This window comes from Pelodiscus sinensis, chromosome 13 (genome assembly GCF_052426305.1).
Source record: "Pelodiscus sinensis isolate ZL-2025 chromosome 13, ASM5242630v1, whole genome shotgun sequence".
Classification (NCBI taxonomy): Eukaryota; Metazoa; Chordata; order Testudines; family Trionychidae; genus Pelodiscus; species Pelodiscus sinensis.
The window spans coordinates 1,435,685-1,456,118 of record NC_143064.1 but is presented as its reverse complement, the minus strand read 5'-3'; the positions used below and the strand labels follow the sequence as shown (position 1 = coordinate 1,456,118).

The window sequence follows — 20,434 nt, the reverse complement described above, 5'->3', positions numbered from 1 at the left end:
AATATATCTGGTCTTGGTGCCAGAGTACCAGGAGAAATGCCAGTGCCAAGAAAAGACAAATTGAAATACTGGAATAAATTGCCCAGGGAGGTTGTGGAATCCCCATCTCTGGAGATATTTAAGAGTAGGTTAGATAAATGTCTATCAGGGATGGTCTAGACAGTATTTGGTGCTGCCATGGGGGCAGGGGACTGGACTCGATGACCTCTCGAGGTCCCTTCCAGTCCTAGTATTCTATGATTCTATGAAAGTTGAGGAGACCAGGAGGTCTCTGTGTTGTGTATACTGCTACGATGGCGTCGACAGTGCTGTAGATGGCTGCACCAATGCCACTTGTAGTGCCATATGATGTCTTGGCACCGAGTGGCCAGGCAATACAGTCGGTGCCATGGTGGTGCTGGAAGTTGTGCTTGGCACTGGAGTCCGCTGCAGTGCCAGTAAAGTAGTGTTGGTGCTGGTAGGTGCCAGCAAAGTAACATCAGTGCTGTGATGTTTGAAGCAAGCAATGTGAAGCCTGAGGCCTCAGAGTGGGATTTTGCAGGACCCGCTTTCATGGCAATGCTGACAGAGTTGTCGTAAGTACGTAGATGTGGCGCTGGAGTTGTTCTCTGCACCATATTTCTTGGATATCAGCATTCAGATGCTGGGGCCCTCTGAGGTAGCAAGGAGGTGCAGGGGTTTTTTGAGGATTTTTTCTCCTTTTGCACCCAAGGTGTATCTGGCTACATGTTATCTTACTGTACATTGCAATGTAAATTTCTTGGGGCAGGGACACTGATCCAGATCCTCTGGTGGTATAACTCCATTCAGCTACACTGAATTCCACAAAATCAATTTAAAGCAGCTGAGAATTTGATCCAATAGCTTGTATTGTTTGTAAAGCAACATGTACGTTTACTCTCTATTGTGAAAGACTTATATTTTCTAGCATGTATTCTAGGTGAAATAACTAGGCCTGTCAAGCGATTAAATAAATTAATTGCAATTAATCATGTGATTAAAAATTTAATCACGATTAATTGTGTGTGCTGTCCCTTTGAAATGCTGCAGTGGTATTTCAAAGGGGCAGCGCTGCGGAAGCCCAGGATCAGCTGGAGTCCTCAGCTGAACGCAGGCTCAGTGCAGCTGCCTCTCTGAAACGCAGCAGTGGTGTTTCAAAGGGACAGCACCACAGGAGCTTGGGATCAGCTGGAGTCCCCAGCTGACCCCGGAATTTCCAAGGACCAGTACCACAGGAGCCACAGCTGACCCTGGGCTCCATGTAGCACTGCCCCTTTGAAGAGCCAGAGCAGCACCTCAAAGGGGCAGCGGAACACAGAGCTGGGTATCACACAGAGTGCCCAGCTGATCCCCAGCTCTGCGTTGCACTGCCCTTTTGAAGTGCCACTCAGGCACATCAAAGGGGCTCCACGTTGCTGCCCCTTTGAAGTGCCGCTCCAGTGCCTCAAAGGGGCAGCACAACGTGGAGCCGGGGATCAGCTGGAGTGCCCAGCTGATCCCTGGCTCCGTGTTCCACTGCCCTTTTGAAATGCCGCTCCGGCACTTCAAAGGGGCAGTGCTGCATGGAGCCCGGGGTCAGCTGGGGACGCCAGCTGATCCCAGGCTCCTAATGTGCTGCCCCTTTGAAGCGCCGAAGCAGCACTTTAAAGAGGCAGCGCAGCATTAATGCCTGCAATTAACATGTTAATTTTTTTAACGCATTAATCCTGCCCTGCATTAATCACAGGGGTTAACACAGATAAATTTACAGCCCTAGAAATAACAGAATTATAAAAACACCCAAAGAAGCTGTATTTGGGGTACATTAAAAGCCAGATGCAGACCAAGGATTATGATGGATTCTCCATCACTGACAAATTTTTAATTTAGATTGGATATTTTTCTAAAAGATTTGCTTTAGGAATTACTTTGGGGAAGTTCTTTAGCCTGTGTTATACAGAAGGTCAAAATAGATGATTGCAATGGTCTCTTCTGGCCTTGGGAATCTTAGGGTGCATCTGTATTGCACCATTATTTCAAGATAACTAGTGTTATTTCAAAATAATGTCAGCATCTCCACAACCATTCCATTATTTCCAAATAATTTTGAAATAATGGATGTCTTATTCCATAATCTGTAAGCCTCATTCTAGAAGGAATAATGCCTATTCTGAAATAGCTGTTTCGAAATAAGGCATGTGTAAATGCTCCATTGCTGTTATTTCAAAATATCCCCTCATCAGGGCCATTCTAAGTTATTCCTCCCCAGTTTCTCCTGGGGCTCTAAATCGAGATAGCACATCTACATTAGGGAAGTCTGCCTTGGACTAATGTTGAGGTTTCCCTGCAGTGTAGATGTGCTATTTGGAATAACTATTCGGGAATAGCTTATTTCGAAATAAGCATGCAGTGTAGACATACCCTTAGTCTGTGTATGTATAGGGCCAGTTAACAAAATAGCACCATACCTGTTCGGTAAGTGTTAAACTGCATCGCCCCATTTCCAGATCAATTGCAGCAGCCAACAGCAAGCATGTCTTCTGGGCAATCAAAACAGCCTTATCAGAAGGACAAAACTGGGACAACTAAAACAGAAATGTGAATGAATAGCAAGAATACTGTCAGGTCAGCAAACAACAAAGAAAGGAACATTTTCTACTACAGTGAGGGAAAAGAGCAGTTCACTTATAGTTTTCATTTTTCCTTTATCTCCCACTCTTGTGACACTTTTCAGAGGCTCAAGTACCATTTCCTTCCTTCCTACTGATCTTTTTCCACCTAGAGGGCAAGGATTAGCACACTTTTGTTGAAGCTGACCTTTTTGAGACCATTTTGTCTTGGGTTTATACAACAGCAGCAGTAATGACAGCATAATTAGGTAACAAGTACTAAAAGGACACTAGGCAGCAGAGGATAGGTCTTATACTGGACCAACCTCTGCTGGTCGGAGAGACAAGATTTCATACTTTCCAGAAGTTCTTCAAGTTCATTAAGCTTAAAAGCTTGCTTCTCTTACCAATGGAAGTCAGTTAAAGATATTTCTTCATCCACCTTGTCTCTCTAGTATCCTGGAACCACCATGGCTACAGAACCACCACACACATTAATAAAGGGACACTCTCAATCATGCTTTTATATTTTTCCTGTATTGCTAGTGCTCAAAAAGCTCAAAATCACTTTCTGCTTTTCTTATGGGCAAATATTGTTTGTTCCAATGTTCTGTACGTAACTGAAATTAACAAAGACATTTCTTCTTTAGATGGGCATTGTACAACCTCCAAATATGCCTTCCCATTCCAAAAATGGCAACACTTACTTTAAATGGGTCTCTAGTATGCAAACAAGGACTCTATGTGCAGATCTGTCAAGTCTCACTATCTACAGGAGTAACTCCCTGATTTCAAATTTATTTTAAGGCAGATTTTAAAGTCTTTAGGATATATTCTAATTGTTGCAACAGTGAAACACTGGAATAACTCTACTGATTTCAATAAAATCACACCAGATTTACAAGTGTACATAAGATTAAACCAAACTCTCTCTCTCTTGTGTTGACGGATATTTATTCAATCTCTTTTTAAGACACTTAGTCCCCACAATACCTTAGACAGCATATATACTTCTGAGAAGATCGATGCTGCAGAGGTCAATCCTCTGGTATTTGATTTAATGGGTATTGTATAGACCCGTAAATTGAACACTGAGGGCAGCCCTGGTACTCCTCCTGTAATGAGTAACGGAAGCCAACCAGAGTGTTTGCTCTCATTGTCTCCCATTGTGTGGACATCGCCACTGCTTGGTTTAAGGTAAACCAATCCTAGATATGCATTTTGCATTCATCCCAGCAGGGGCTGGACATTACACCAACTATGGGAATTCATACCATTTCAAACCCGCACCAAATAGCAGCTCTTTATTATTTAAATTATTCAGTGAAGTCAAAAATCTGTGGAAATATCCATTCCCTCATCTATTCTGGGAATAGATGAGCCTAAATTACTAGTTTGTTTTCTTTTCATTGACAACTTTTCCTAGCTTTACAGGCAGAACAAAACAGATAATGCTGCACTTGCTCTGAAATCAGGATTGACAGATGGTTGTGCTGTTTTGAAGATTAAGCAGTATTCTAGAACCCTACTTTTAATTTCAGACTCGGGTGACTAGTATTCAGGTAGCTGTTTGGGATGAACTTGCCCAGTATAGAATCCAATTCTATAGAAACTAGCTGTGTACAGACAGACTTTATGTAATTATAATACAGCACATTTCTGGTATACTTTATACATAACGGCTGTATCTACATTGGCACCCTTTTCCAGAAAAGGGATGCTAATGAGGCCAGTCGGAATTGCAAAGTCCAGAATGAAGACAACACAGCATTTCCATCAGCAGCATACTATCTAGAAGATGAAATCCCTGCATAATGCTTGAAGAAGGTGTGAATGTAAGACCAATTAACATTAAAAATGTCCAGAATAAGGGACATTCGTGAGTAATATCATAGAAGTAGATAATAATCTTGTGGAATAGGCCAACACCCTCGGAGGAAGCTGTATATCTGTGTTATAAATCTTCAATATGATACAGTAAGAGATCCACCTACAGTCTCTGGGTGGAAATCACCAAACCTTTGATCTATCTGCAATAGCCAGTCTGGGGCACATCTAAACTACAAAGATTTTTCAAAAGAGAATATGCAAATTCCATGGAATTTGCATATCTTCTTCTGATTGCATTTTCAAAAGAGGATCTTTCGAAATGGAAGTAGTCTGGATGCATTTTTTTCGGGAAAAAACCCAGTTTTGAAAAAAAACACAAACCTTTTTTTAGGTAGAGTGGGGTTTTTTTGAAAAAGGGTTTTAAAAGAAAACAAAAATGCGTCCATGGGAATTTGCATATCCTCTTTCGAAAAATCTTTGTAGTTTAGACATAGCCTAGGTAATTTCCTAAATGATTTAGTGTTGTCTACATAAAAGACCATCACATTCCAATCTTCAAAGTATGCAAAATTGCCTCCTCTCTCAATTGGTGAGGCTTGGGAAAGAAACAGAAGGTGGATAAACCGGTTGATACAAAAATTATATGACACACTGAGTAAAAATTTAGGGTGTGAACATAATGAAACTTTATCCTTGGAAAATGCAATCAGTGGAGAATCTACCGTAGAAAACCTGTTTTATTCACCATAAAAGCTGAGGGAAAAACAAACAAAAATGTCGTCTTGTGAGTTAAACTAATGAAGAAAAAAGTAGCCATTGGCTCAAAGGAAGACTTTATATGACATTTAAGTGCTAAATTCAAATCCCAGATAGCTGTGGGTTCCTTACCTTGCTGATAAATGTTCCCTAATCATCTCAAAAACCTTACAGTTTTAAGATGGAAAAAGAATGAGAATCCTTCAGCAAATGAATGAAACCCTCTGTATAACTGCTACTATAGACACTGATTGAACGGTAGTGCCAGATGTATACAAAGAGACATGTAGCAATGTTCTAGCTAACAGACGCTTATCAATAATAACCTGAAATGGGTCATGCTCATCACCTGACAAATGCTCAATTGGTGATGAATTTGAAATAATCTGAATGATTTATTTAGGCATAAAACTTAATAGTTCACACATCTAAATCAAAGAGTCATGGATGAGTTAGTCTTTCTGCAAAACTGATAAAGAAATTTGTGGTCTTTATCATATAGTGTGGCCTTTAAAGTGTTATCTGGCACATTTGTTGACTGTTGCATAACGAGGGATGTAAGAGAGTAGTCAATTAGTCGACTACCTGATAAGCTTAAGTTTATCAGGTAGTTGAGCTGACTACTCACATTCTCCCCCTCTTGCTGCCTCTATATCAGAAGCAGCGGGGGGCTGGGGAGAAAGCAGGAGTCAGTTCCGGGGAGGGGGACTTAAAAGCCAGTTCCCCCGAGCCCTGTCTCTGCTCCCCCCCCCCAACTGGTGCCTCTGTCAAAGGCAGCAAGAGGAGGGAAGCAGGGGATGGTCTTTCCCACGCCATCCCACCCCAGCAGCCCAAGCCCCACCCACTCTGAGAGCCACCAGACAGCCAACACAGGATACAGGACCCACCAAAGGTAGGGCAGTGGGGTGGATTCTGGAGTGGCCTAGAGTATAGGGCATTCACCTGGAGAACACAGGGTGGTGGGTTCAAGTTCTGGGAGCAACTGGACAGCCAACACAGACTGCCCCAGGCACCTCCATTAGGAAAGCAGGATAAGGGACCCCCTGAAGGCACAGGGGGGCATGAGTGTCTGCACTCTCCTACCCCCCGCCATTGGTACCTCCATTAAAGGCAGCAAAAGGAAGGGAGCAGGGGACACACACCCCCACAGACAGCAACTGCTACTGTCTGGCAAGCAGCCCTGCTCAGTCCTGGTTTATGCTGGGACCAAACCCGGCTGTGGCTCTGCAATTTAAAACACGGTAGGAGGCAAGGGACAGACTGCCCAGCTCTTATTGCCTTTTAAATTGCAGAGCCGCAGCAGGGTTTGGTCTCAGCCCAAGACAGGACTATGCAGGGCTGCTTCCCCTACTCAATTACTACAATAATCCAAATTTAACATCCCTGTGCATAATCAGGGAATTCAATATTAGATGGGTGAAGAGAAATTCACAATCTTTTCTTGGGACATAATATTTCTTATTGGCCCATTTACATATCAGCAGAATTGTCACAGGGGTTCGCCAGAGAGATCAGAGAGGCTAGCAGCATGAGAATTACAGAGGATGTGTCATCCAAGGATCCCAAAATGGACACTGGAGAGGTTCAATAGGTATTGTTGATGGCATCAACTTATGCTTGAATTGGGTCAGGGGTACAAAGGCCTGTCTTTGGTGCAAGTACCGTGTCTTCTCAAAAGTGTCAGAATAGAAATCCCTTCTCTAAAGTGTCGGGGATCAAAATGTTTAAATTGGAGGAAAATTCCTTCTATTCAAGAATGTTCCAGCATACTCTGAAAGTGAGAATCAAGTGGGACTGGGCAAATGTCCCACACTGGTGACTGGGCTTGGATCAGTACAAATAATCTCTGTACCAACTGACAAGAGAAAATTCTAGTTCCTCCAAAACAAATAGATCTCACAAAAATCTAAACTCCTGAGGTACTATGTGGGTTTGGTGTGTGGGAACCTATTCTATTGTCAGTACCGAGGGTATGTGCTCCTCTGGCACGTCTAATCCTGTCAATATGGACAGTACTAATGAAAATGCCAAGACCATGAGTGGCATGGCATGTCATCTTACTAGCATCTCAGTAATCAACTTAAATGTAGACAGTACTGAAGGACTTGTGGTTACCATTCTCTTAGAGGTGAAATGCATTGATAAGTCAGTGTCCTGCTCGTTCAGCACCAAAACTACCAACGCATTTACTGCCCCTCTTCTCAGCTGAGTCTGGAAGGCACAAGTTCCATAGCAAGAGTGTCTGGAGCCATAGCCAGGATGGGACATGAGGTGTCCGCAGCAGTCTTGCTCTGCAGGGGCCAAGGCCTTTTTTGAGGTGTACTCCTTCTGTGGAGAATGACTCTGTTTTCTATCAGTCTTCTCTGTGAATTTATCTAGGGTAGACCCAGATGAACATGGCACTGTCTCCACTCAGCAGCTCACAGCAGGGTAAAGGAGGCTCCGTGTCTAGATTGGATGGTTGGTGAAGGGAATGATCCATCATTAAGAGTCTCACTTTTAGCTCTTGATTTTTTTTCTTGCTCCTGCTCTTAAAAACAGTGTAGATGGAATACTTTTGGAGGATATGAGACTCTCCCACACAGGAGATGCCACAGGAATGCTCATTGCTGACAAGAATGGCCTCATGGCAAGAAAGGCACCACTTGATACCTTGAGAGTTTGGCATATCCCAGAACAATAGTATGTAACATGGAAATGTCCCTCTCCCAGAAGGGGAAAGGAATCAAGAGAAAGTCACCTACACCCCTAAACAAAAAATAAATGAAATAACTAAAGATAAACAATAAGCTAAAGAAAGGTAGCTAGGCTAGGAAACTTCAAAAGTCAGTTGCAAAAGTTATTGCTCCATCTCAGGCAGAGATGACTGAGAAGAAATCAAGAGTGGTTCATCCAAGCAACTCTATATAAGCCTCAGAACAGGGCACAAGTAAGCACAGGGTGCATGTGTGCCCAAACAAGCACCATCACCAAAAATCTCATCCACAAAGACACTACTTGAAGTACTGATTATTAAAAGTTTATTTAGTGAGGTATAATGAGTATGCAATTGATAAGTACATGAACAGGCTACTGAATGGAGGATGGCTGAACCTTAACAATTAGATTATTAGTAATTAGTCAGGTGTAGATAATGTGTGTTAATTAAACTGAAGGATTATTTACAACCTCAGAGGTCTAACAACTTTGGGGTTTCCTCTCACTTAACATGGATATAGAACATAATGTTAATGGGAGATATGCATGCAAAGGAGATGGAGAAAAGTAGTCTATGTAATAGACATGCATCAGTGGCACAGAAGCCAAATTTCAGTAATCACCTAGCATTTGAAATGTCCTTTTAATTTAAATAATTTGAATTCCATTTTTAAATCACATAATGTAAAACATGACTATAATTCTGAAATCTGAGACAGATTTTCCTCTTCATGACCAAAGCATTTAACACCAACAGTGCCAAAGTAAAGCTCTCTAGAGAAACATTTGATAAATTTGTTTGGAGCTTGTAGCAAAACCAGCTTCACTACATCATCTGTCACATCACAGACAATTCTAGCTAGAGCACATACCTTGAATGATAGTACAAAGAAATCTCTCATTGTTCCAGGGCAGTTCTCAAACTGTACAGCCAAGTTCCAAGCTAATAAAATCAATAAGATAGGAGACCAGAATAAAAATTGTTTGCTGGTATAGTCTGTTCCTATAAAATCTTTGTAACAAGCATTTCAGGAGGAGTATTAAATTTTAAACAAGAAGCTCATTCAATAACAGCAGGAAATACTGTCAATAGTTGCAATTAATATAAATTATTCATTATTTTAAATCTATTTCAATAACTAATCATTCTGCCATTAAATCCATTCACACCAAGTTGAATGAGGATGATCCAAATTCTGAACCAAATGACTCCAGTATGGAATCAGAATAGTTCCTTTAACTTTAATTGATTTTCTCTAGATTTAGATGGAATCTGGCTGAAAGTATACAATGTCATCCCCAGAGCCACAAAAGGCAATAATTGCTGACTGCTTTGCATATAGTTTCTATCCTGACAAGTACATTCAGAAAAGAATTAGGCAAATCAGTAATCTATCCCTTAGATAGTTGTCATTCTCAAAGATGAACGGAAGCCTGTGTACCCAGCTTCACCCCCCCACAACCCAACCCCTTGCCCTGACTTCTGCACCCTCAGCATCCCCAAGGCCTGCCCTGAGCTCCCCACACCTACAGCCACCTGCCCTGACCAGAACCCTGCCACGCCAACCTACACTTAAATTTCTTACAGGTATTGTCCTATCATAACCCTATACCCTAAACTCCCCAGGGGGTGGTGGGAAGGAGTTTGCAATACCACAAGACCTATAAGAAATTAAAGTTACTTTCACCTTAGATTCCCATTACTGAATAATCCAGGTATGTAACTGGCCCTATCAGGTGCTCAGATCCTACAGCGATTTGCATATTACAACCTGCACATAACCCTCTTCCCTAGGCTATGCTTTCCCTAAACAAGAAGAGATAGTTACCTGTTCCATAGCTGATATTCTTCGAGATGTATTGCTCATGTCCATTCAGCATAGGGGTGTGCACCTGCCACATGCACCAGTGCCAGACGTTTTTTCCTAAGAAGTACCCGTAGGGGCTGGGGTCCACAGTGCCCCCTGGAGTGGTGTGCATATGCAATGCTATATAGGACACTCCCTGGCCCCTTCCGCCTCAGTTCCTACTTGCCATAACTCTGACAGAGGGGAGAAGGGTGGGAAATTGAATGGACATGAGCAATGACATCTTGAAGAACACCAATTACAGAAAAGGTAACTATCCTTTCTTCTTCGAGTGCTTGCTCATGTCCATTCAACATAGATGAATATCTGCAGAAGTGGATAAGAGTTAAGGACATATAGACTGCAGTATAGCTCTGCCAAATGCAGTGTCTTCCTTAGCTTGCTGCATGATGGCATAGTGGGACGTGAAAGTGTGCTCGACAGATATTCTAGATTGGAACATGTGTCAGCTAGGCATGCAACAAAGCTTGATCAGGATCAGCTCTACCAGAGCTCAACACTAGCGGCTGGGCCCTGCCAACTTGTAGCACATACAGCTACAGGAGGTGATCCACTTTGAGAGCCACTGGGAGGATATTGGGGAACCCTGCCCCTGCTCCGCATAGGCCACAAAGAATTGAGTGGACTTGCAGAAGGGCCTCGTCCTTTCTAAGTAGAATGCCAATGCTCTCAGAACATCCAGTGTCCTCTCCTCGCTAGTCGTGTGAAGCTTGGGATAAAAGACTGGCAGAAAAATTTCCTGGTCCAAGTGAAAGGCCGAGACCACTTTGGGAATGAAGGCTGGATGAGGCCACAGCTGGACCTTGTCCTTGAAGAACCAGGTGTACCAAGGTACTGATGTCACAGCTCAGAGCTCGGACATGCTTCTAGGTGACATAATCACAACTAAGATGACAACCTTGAAAGAAAAAAACAAAAAGGGGCATGTGGCGAAGGGTTCAAACAGCGGTCCCATGACCTGTACCAAGACCAGCCTCAAATCCCACTGTGGTAGAAGATCTCAAGTCAGAGTAGAGCCATTCCAGACCCTTCATGAACCACGATGTGATGTCGTGCAAGAAGACAACACACCCTAATAGGGGCAGATGAAATGCAGAAATGGGAGCTAGGTGAACTCTAACTGTGGCTAGGACCAGCCCCTGATGTTTCAGGTGGAACAGGTAGTCCAGGATCTCTGAAGGGAAGCTTTGGACAGGGCGACCTGCCACTGCTGCACCCACTTCGCTATGTAGGTAGACTGTCATGGGCTTTCTACTCTCAAGAAGAACCCTCTGAACCTTGCCAGAACATACCAGCTCCTGGGGGTTCAGCCATGGAGGAACCATGAAGTCAGACAGAGGAACCATGAAGTCAGTGAGCTGAGGTTTGAGTGCAGGAGACGTCCATGGTCCTGGGAAAGCAAGTCAAGTCCCAGGGGCAACCGCTTGGACACACGGGATACTAGGCTGATGAGCATCCCAAACCATTGCTGGCAGGATCAGGCAGGCACGATAAGAATCATTGTCACCGTGTCCCTCTTGACTTTCTGCAAACACTGAAAGAGGAATATATCCAGTGAGGAGCCCCGCTCGAGACTGAACCAAGAGTAGAATCTGCTGTATCTTGCATTCTCTTTTGTCGCAAAGAGGTCCACTCAGGGAGAACTCCCTCATGGAAGAAGGAGTCAGCCACCTTGGGGTGAAGAGCCCATTCATAGTGAGAGGAGAACTATCTGCTGAGACAGTCCTCAGCTGTGTTCTGCACTCCCAGAAGATGAAGCACCCCTAACACAATGTTGGGAAGCAGGCAGAACTTCCAAAGCCGTATGGCTTCCCTGCAGAGCTCCTTGCCTGTTTATGTAGCACATGCTGGCAGTATTGTCAGTGAGGGCACACACCACCCTGCCCTCTAGGTGAGGAAGAAACATCCCGTGTGCATTTTTGATCGCTCTGAACTCCTTTATGTTTACGTGGAGTGATCTCTGCCATGGACCACACTCATTTAGTACAAAGGGTCCCCATGTGGGCCCCCCAGCCACAGTCTGCAGCGTTGGGTACTAGCTACCTTGAATGCAGTTGTGAATGAAAGTGAATGCTGGACGTGACATGATCTGTCTTGGTTTACCACTCTAGGGCCCTCAGGATACAAGGTGCAAAAGCTGCCACTCATTCTAGGGAGTACTTGGCTGACACATATGTGGACATTAGCCATAGCTGGAAAAGTTTCATCCTGAGCCTGGCGAGGGGCATGACATATGCGCAGGTGGCCATGTGGCCCAGAACCAGCAGACACACCCCCATTGTAGTTATGGGTGTGCTGGTGAACTATTGCAGAAGGGTCAGCAAGGCCTTGAACCTCTCTTGAGGGAGTGATGCTTTGGCCTGGGTGGAATCCAGGATAGCACTGATGAACTCTAGAAACTGGGTCACCTCTAACAACTTCTTTTCGTTTGTTAGGAGGTGAAGGTGACAGCACATACCCAGAAGGAGCTCCACGGTACACTGGACCTTGAGCTTTGATGGATCTTTAATGAGCCAATCGTCCAAGTAAGGCTCTACTTGCACCCCTTTGCACCTCAGGTATGCTGCTACCATTGACATGCATTTGGTGAAGACCCTAGGGGGGGAGGTCATAGACAGGCCGAAGGGCAGGAGAGCAAATTGATAGTGATTCATTCTCACTGTTCCAAATTGACAGTGATACATTCCTCAGGAAGCATCTATGACCCTCAAAGATCACGATATAAAAGTATGAGTCCTTGATGTCAAGGGAGACATACCAGTCCCCGGGATCCAGATCAGAAATGATGGAGGCAAGAGAGACCATGTGGAACTTGAGGCGGACCAGGTACTTGTTGAGGCCACACAAATCCAATATAGGTCACAGACCCCCTTTGGCCTTCGGAACCAGGAAATAACGAGAGTAGAAGCCCTTGTTCTTGAAACCCAGCAAAACCCACTGCTCCCACCTGGAGCAACTGGGATAACTCCTGTTCAAGGAAGTGTTCATGAGAAGAGTCCCTGAAGAGGGACAGGGAATGTGGGTAGGAATGTGGTATGGAAGAGAGCTGGAGGGTGCAGCCATGCTGAATGGTGGCTAGGACCCAATGGTCCAATGTAATGTTCCTCCATGCCAGGAGGAAAGGGTGGAGTCTGGAGAAAAACAGGTGGGGAAGATCTTGAGAGTCTGGTATGTCATCCTTGGCACATCCTCAATAGGTGCACTTGGCCTGTGGCTTAGACTAGATTGTTGGCCATATTGAGGATGGTGGCCCAGCTTCCTCCTAGAGGACTTGTGGCGAATATGGGCTGTATCCTGTCAAGGATAGTGGCCCTTCAAATGAGAGATGTGAGGCTTAAACTTCTTCCTCTCCATCTCAGGGACATACAAGCCCAGGGTCTTTAATGTGGTATGGGAGTCCTAAGCCCATGTAGCATAGTGTGTGTCTGCTCTGCAAACAGGGCACCCATGTCAAAGCGCAGGTCCTGAATGGAGTTCTGTGCCTCTGAAGAAAGGCCCGAAAGGAGGAGCCATGCTGCCTGGAGATGGATGATGCCATGGATCGAGCCACTGAATCTGCCGCATTCGAAGCTGCTTGCAAGGCCACCAAAGCTACCAAAGACTCTTCCTCCACCAGGACCTTAAAATCCCCATGCAACCTGTCTGGAAGGAAGGACTCGAATTTAGCCAACACCCGCCACGTGTTGTCCTCATAGCAGGTGAACAGTGCTTGGTGGTTTGCCACCCTCAGCTGGAAATTGAACGAAGAATAAACAAGTCCAAACATTGGGAGTCTTTATTCATAGGGATAGGGACATGTTGACCTTGGTGCTCTCTGTGGCTAACAGATTCCACCATGAGGAAGTATGAAGGAGGTAGGGAGTACAGGAATTCATGGTCCTCAACAGGGACAAAATATTTCCTCTCCGCCCTCTTTACAACTGGTGAAATAGAGGAGGGGGTTTTGCCACAATGCCCTGGCAATCTTGGTGACCACTTTGTGTAGAGGTAAGGCCACTCTGATGGGGCCTACCTGCCCCAGGACTTCTAATAGTGAATCCGAGGTCTCCTGCACCTCTTCAGCCTGAAGGCCCAAACCATTAGCCACCCTCCTTAAGAGGTCCTGGTGGGCTCTATAGTCTGGGGGCACCACCAGGAGAGAAGCCACTATTGCCTCATCCAGCAAGGAGGAAGAGGAGGCTGGGGATGGTTGGCTTACCTCTTGGGGTTGGGGGGGGAGTCGGTTGCTCACCATCTCCTAGCTCTGAAGAAACCGGTGCCACAGCCTTGCCTGGTTGCCCACGAGGAGTTGGGGACACCGAGGGAGCTTGCGATGATCTGGCAACCAAGCAGATAAGCTGGGTTGTATTGAGAAACCCCAGGAAGTCTTGGAGCACGACTGAGCCTGCCACTACAGCTACATAATACTCTGTGACGGCATCAGTGGTCCCGAATGCAATAGTGCGGAGAGCTGCGTGAAAGTCTGCACTGGAGGGATGGAAGCCAAGTCTGAGGCAACACTGCAGGACAGAATGTTTCCCAAAACCCAGGACAAGGACCTTGTAGGGCGACTTTCCCGGTACCGGGACTTCACGACTGACAGACCTCTGTGAGTGGGAGAGCCTTGCCTTCCTTCATGGACTACAGTGCTCAGAAAATCTATCCCTAGTGCTCAGGAACCAGCATCAAAGAGGAGAGCCTTGGTGCCATGAAGGGGATTGGGACTGGCGGGACAAGGCACAATGGCTACAGTAGCTCAGTGCCAGTGAGTATCTTCGGCACAGCGAGTGATGCCTCAAGTATGGAGAAACGTCCCTAGATTGGTGCAGCAAGTAAGGGACTTGCTGTCCCTCCAGTGTTACTGGTGCTGGGGAGGTGCATGCCTCCACAGGTCTGCACACCAATTCCAACAACGTGAGAAACCTCGCATCATGCCCAGGTCTCTCTCTCACAGACCTTTGGGGACCTTGGGGAACTTTCCTCTCAGACTGAGAAGGAAAGCGGGACCTGACTGTGCTTGGTGACTGAGGGCCAAATAGTGGATTCCCTCTATGTTGAGGTGCAGGCAGTGCTGGGGGTGGCAGTACCAGCATGGCCCATATGTCCTGGGTAGCCTAGAAGGCTCTGGCATGGAGGTGAGATAGACCTCCAGCACCGGGGACAGAGACCAAGTAGGGGAGCTCAGTGCTGCCTGAGCCTTCTCTTGTTGCCTATCAGCTGTCTGGTCAACCTTCTTCCCCTTATCTTTACAACGGCACTTGTCTCTGTCTGACTTCTTGTGCTTTTCTGGGGCCGTAGGTGGCAAACAGTGCTGAGCCGCCAATGCCAGTGGTGTGCTGTGTACCAGTGCACCGGTGTTTGGTGCTGAGTCCGACTTCTGATCTTGCGGAGCAAGCATGAACTGCATTTGTAACGCCTGGAGTTGAATACCCCTTTCTTTAATCATTCAGGGATGGAAGGACCTGCAAACATGATACCTGTCCAAAATGTGTCCTTCCCCCAAGCAATGAAGACAGTCAGCATCCAGATTGCTGACTGGCATAGGCCTCTGGCATGCGGTGCAGGCTTTGAAGCCAGGGGAGCAAGGCATGCCCTATCCTCTAAGCAAGTCTCTAAGAAGAAGATAAAAGTCCATAAACCTATTAACAGATAGAAGATAACTATCTACAACACAATGGAAAAGCAGGAATGTTGGCTACCGCCTAAGGATGAAGCACACTATTCCAAGCACCGTCACTGGCATAAGAAGGGATGGAGGAGGGAGGGACTGGAGAGTGTCCTACATAGCATGGCATATGCGTGCCACTCCAGAGGGCGCTGTGACCCCAGTCCTATGGATATTGCTTAGGGAAAAACTTCTGGAACTGATGCAGTACAGGGGGCAGGCACACACCTATGATGAATGGACATGAGCAAGCACTTGAAGAAGAATTTAGACATCTATTTTATAAAACAAAACTTAGCTGCAGAATGAATCAAAGACCACCAAGTGTTAGCTCTTCACACACAAGTTTTTATTTCCAACTCTTTGCCCTTTCTTCCTTCTATATACACGCTGGCAATGCTACTCACCTATTTTTCTAAACCAGTGAGCCTCATTGGACCTCATATCCAGTGTCATGCTCCCTTCAGTGAAAGGCTCAGCAAGTCTCTGATGTGCTGCAGAAACATGTCATTTGACAGATAAGAAACCTTCCCTGAGCAAATGTGGAAGACTCAGTGTGCAGCGGCAGTCAAAAAAGCAAACAGAATGTTAGGAGTCATTAAAAAAGGGATAGAGAAAAAAGACAGAGAATATCTTACTGCCTCCATATAAAACCATGGTACACCCACATCTTGAATATTGTGTACAGATGTGGTCACCTTATCTCAAAAAAAGATATATTGGCATTGGAAAAGGTTCAGAAAAGGACAACAAAAATGATTAGGGATTTGGAATGGTGCCATATGAAGAGAGATTAAAAAGACTTGGGACTTTTCAGCTTAGAAAAAAGGAGACTTGGGGGATATGATAGAGGTCTATACAATCATGACTGGTATAGAGAAAGTGAATAAGGAAAAATAATGTACTTGTTCCCATAATATAAGAACTAGGGTCACCAAATGAAATTAATAGGTAGCAGGTTTAAAACAAACAAAAGGAAGTTTTTCGTCATGAGGCGCACAGTCAACCTGTAGAACTCCCTGCAAGAGGATGTTGTGAAGGCCAGGACTTTAACAGCGTTCAGAAAAGAACTAGATAAATTCATGGAGGATCAGTACATCACTGGGTATTAGCCAGGAGGGGCAGGGATGTGTCTCTAGCCTCTGTTTCTAAGAGGCTGGAAATGGATAACAGAAAAGGGATCACTTGATGATTACCTGTTCTACTCACTCCCTCTAGGACAGTGGTCTCCAACCTTTTTACACTGAAGATCACTTTTTAAATCTCAGAACAGGCGAAGATCTACTGCCCCACCCCTTCCTTGAAGCCTCTCTATTCTCCTCCTGTCCACCACATGCTATCCCCACTTTACTTACACACTCTCATAAACACTTTATTTTTAAATTATGCAATATATAAAATTAAAATCACGTGTTTATAGTTATGAAATAAATGGTCTGTTTTTTATTCATGCTATTTAAATCTAAAATGAAGCATTTATAATTATACATTTTGTGGGGACAGAGTACTGCGGCTGGGATCAGGGGAAAGGGAACAGGGTGCTGGGAGGGCAGAGGACAGGGTTCTGCAGCAGGGGACAGGGTGCCAGTGGGGACAGAGTTTGCGGAGTGGGGACGGAAATGGGGACAGAGTTCGGGGAGTGGGGACAGAGGAGTGGGGACAGGGGGCAGGGTGCCAATGGCAGCAGAGAGTCCCCTGCATCTGCCTCCTCCCAGGATTCCCCGCCCCCAGAGGGAAGCCAGCACATGCCTCCTCTGGGCCGACTCCCTCACCCCCCCCCCCCCCCGCGGGGCAGGGAAACCCTGTGCGTGCCTGCCCTGGGGACAACCCCTCCCCTCCCGCGGGAGCCTGCCCCAGGGACAACCCCCCGCTCCCGTGGCAGAGCCAAACCCCCACAGGCTCCTGCCCCAGGGCCAAACCCCCCTTCCACAGCCCGGCCCGGCCTATCCCCTCTCCTCCTGCAGTGCGGCCAACCCCCGCAGGCACCTGCCCCGGGGACAAACCCCCCCTCCTGCAGCGCAGCGCAGCTAACCCCTCCTGCATCATGGCCAACCCCCACTGGCGCCTCCCCCGGAGCCAAACCCCCTTTCCATGGCACAGCCTGGCCCGGCCCGGCCAACCTCCACCAGCCAACCCCCGCCCTCCCCTCCCGCAGCACGGCCAACCCCCGCGGGCACCTGTCCCAGGGCCAAACCCCAGGGCCAACCCCTGCGCTCAACTCACCCCTGCGGCGCTGGTGGCGCAGGAAAGCCGACGCACTCCTCCTCCAGGGCTGATGCCCCCTCTCCCAGCACTGAACAGAGCTGTGGGAGAGGAGCAGCCCGCGCACTTCCGGAACTCCCTGAAATGACGCGGGCTTCAGGAAGGACTTCCGTCCACTTCAAGGGAAGCCGGCACTACACTAGAGGTAGGTAGTGGGGCTTCTCGAGGGTGGGGGAAAAATGGGGGGGTGGGGTTGCCCGAATGCCTTGCGATCGACCAGTTGATCGCAATCAACGGGTTGGTGACCACGGCTCTAGGGCATCTGGCACTGGCCACTGCTGGAAGACAGGATCTGGGCTAGATCAGTGTTTCTCAAACTTTTTTTTATAAAGTACTCCTTTTTTTAAAACAAATTGTAAGTAGCCCCAGTACCTACAATTTTCAGACAAACAAAATTTTTTGTACCATTGCAAAACATTTGTTTAAACAACTTAATCATAACTGATTGGTTGGAAGAACTTGCCTATAGGCAATAAACTTGGCATCATACTTATGATCGTGCAAAAAGGATAATAAAATCAGTCCAATTTTTGTATTCATATATATTCATACACACATATGTATTTTAATGCAAATATCAACAGTGATCAATAAATTTACAAAAAAATGATAATTAATTTAATGTGAAATTTGAGTTTGTTTGGATGAAATTAAATTTTCAAACCTAGGTTTCAAACTGCTGAGTGCCACAATTAAATCATTTGCTGGACACATACGATATCTTAATTTAGTTTTTAATTCAGTCATAGCCAAAAACTTTTCTCACATAAATAGGTTGATGTGAATGGGAGGAGTTCTGTGTTACTCAGTTCATAGAATCAGAATACTAGGACTGGAAAGGACCTCAAGAGATCGAGTCCAGTCCCCTGCCCTCATGGCAGGACCAAATACTGTCTAGACCATCCCTGATAGACATTTATCTAACCTACTCTTAACTGTCTCCAGAGATGGAGATTCCACAACCTCCCTGGGCAATTTATTCCAGTGTTTGACTACCCTGACAGTTAGGAAATGTTTCCTAATGTCCAACCTAAACCTCCCTTGCTGAAGTTTAAGCCCATTGCTTCTTGTTCTATCCTCAGAGGCCTTCTGCATGTGTTGTTTACATTCACCTTTCATTTTCTGCCAGAACACAAGAATGTTGCCATTTTTAGTACACTATCAGTAGAAAGCTCAAAAAGTTGCTCCTTCATTTCTTCTGAAATCCCTGCTTTCTCAATAGCATTGTCATCAAACGGATTCAAAATCTAAAGCTTCTGCATGTGTTCAGCTTCATCAAAGCTTGGAAAATATTGTTCAAAATTTAATTCCAAATTTGTCAAATGTTCCTTTATTGATGTTTTGATATGTTCATCCAAAATAATTTCATTTTCCACACAAAATTCTGAAAGATATTGAAATGACCCAAAATTTCTAGATAAAGCATTATTTTTCCAGAAAGCTAAGTTTTTTGAATGCTTGTACTTTATCATGCAAGATTAAGATATTTGTATTAAACCCTTGTAACTGTAGGTTCAAGTTATTGATTTTATCAAATATGTCACAAAGGTCGGCTAATCTGCAAATCCATAATTCGTCTTGAAAATATTGTACTAATTCGGATTTAATGTCTGTACGAAAAACTTCAACTTCAGCCTTCAAATAGATGGTTGAACAATCTTCCACATGACAACCATCGAATATCGGAATAAAGTAATACAGTAATATGTTCAGATCCCATATCATGGCATAGCGATCGAGAAGGACGTGAAGTTAGAGCCCACAATTTTATAAGGTTAGCTGTCTTCACTGCAATCTCTAACACAGAGTTTAAATATTCATTTAGCTGTTTTGAAGCCAATGCTTCTCTATGAATGATACAATGAGTACACTTTATTGAAGTTTATAGTTTTTAATTGAGCACTAAGACCATTTTGTTAACCTACCGTTGCTGCTGCTCTGTCTGTACACACAGGTATGCACCACTCCCATGATGATCGATATTTCAAATCTGTTCATTTAACAAGTTAAAAATTTCTTCCCCCGTTGTTTTAATGTCAACTTCTTTACAGCAGAATATTTGCTCACTTCTTTTTCATCTTCATCATCAATGTATCTGACAAACACCATTAATTGTGTGCAATTGGAAATATCTGTTGATTCATTAGGTTGTAAAGTGAACTGTTTCTTCTGAATAATTTTTACAGTAATTTGTTTTCTTATGTCTTCCATCATCTCATCAATTCTTCTTATTGTATCATTTGAATGTGGGATATTTTTAATTTTGACTTCTTTTTCACTAAACATAATTACAGCGATTCTGATAGAAGCCGGAATAACAAGCTTTTCAGCAATGGTATGTGGTTTCTTTGTTTTTGCTATCATTTGTGCGATTTCATAAGACGTTTGTAAAGCTTGTTGAGAGCTTTTTGCATACACTTTCATAGCAGCACAGGATATATTGATACCTTCACCTTTTCTTGTAAAATATTCAATTGATTTATCTTTTAATGTAGGATGCTTTGTACAGTAATTCCTCATTTAACACTATAGATATGTTTCAGAAAATGATCTTGTTAAGTGAAAACGTGTTATGCGGGGTCAATTTTCCCACTGAAAATAATGGAAAAGGTGGGGGTTGCGTTTCAAGCGGTGGTGTCTGTTGGGACCCGGACATAACCTTGGGAGAGAAAGGGGACTGGGTTACAGCAGGGAAGGGAGGTGTTTGGCTTTGGGGAAGGGAAGGGGAGGAGAAGAGAGGGGAGGGGGATTGAGTTGGGAGTATGCCCCTGTGACGGGTCTTCCGGGAC

General features: G+C 44.9%; 1 protein-coding gene across 3 annotated transcripts in view; it reads right to left on the bottom strand.

The window, feature by feature from the left end:
* Nucleotides 1-20,434, bottom strand: part of TEX11 (testis expressed 11) — a 213,286-nt gene that overhangs the window by 27,090 nt on the left and 165,762 nt on the right. For all 3 annotated transcript variants that reach the window (XM_075917648.2, XM_075917646.2, XM_075917649.2), the window contains 3 exons: nucleotides 15,791-15,877; nucleotides 8,744-8,814; nucleotides 2,448-2,564 (listed from right to left, as the gene is read on the bottom strand). In XM_075917648.2, the coding sequence (XP_075773763.1) occupies nucleotides 2,448-2,564; nucleotides 8,744-8,814; nucleotides 15,791-15,877 (275 nt within the window). The remainder of the gene's footprint in view (nucleotides 1-2,447; nucleotides 2,565-8,743; nucleotides 8,815-15,790; nucleotides 15,878-20,434) is intronic.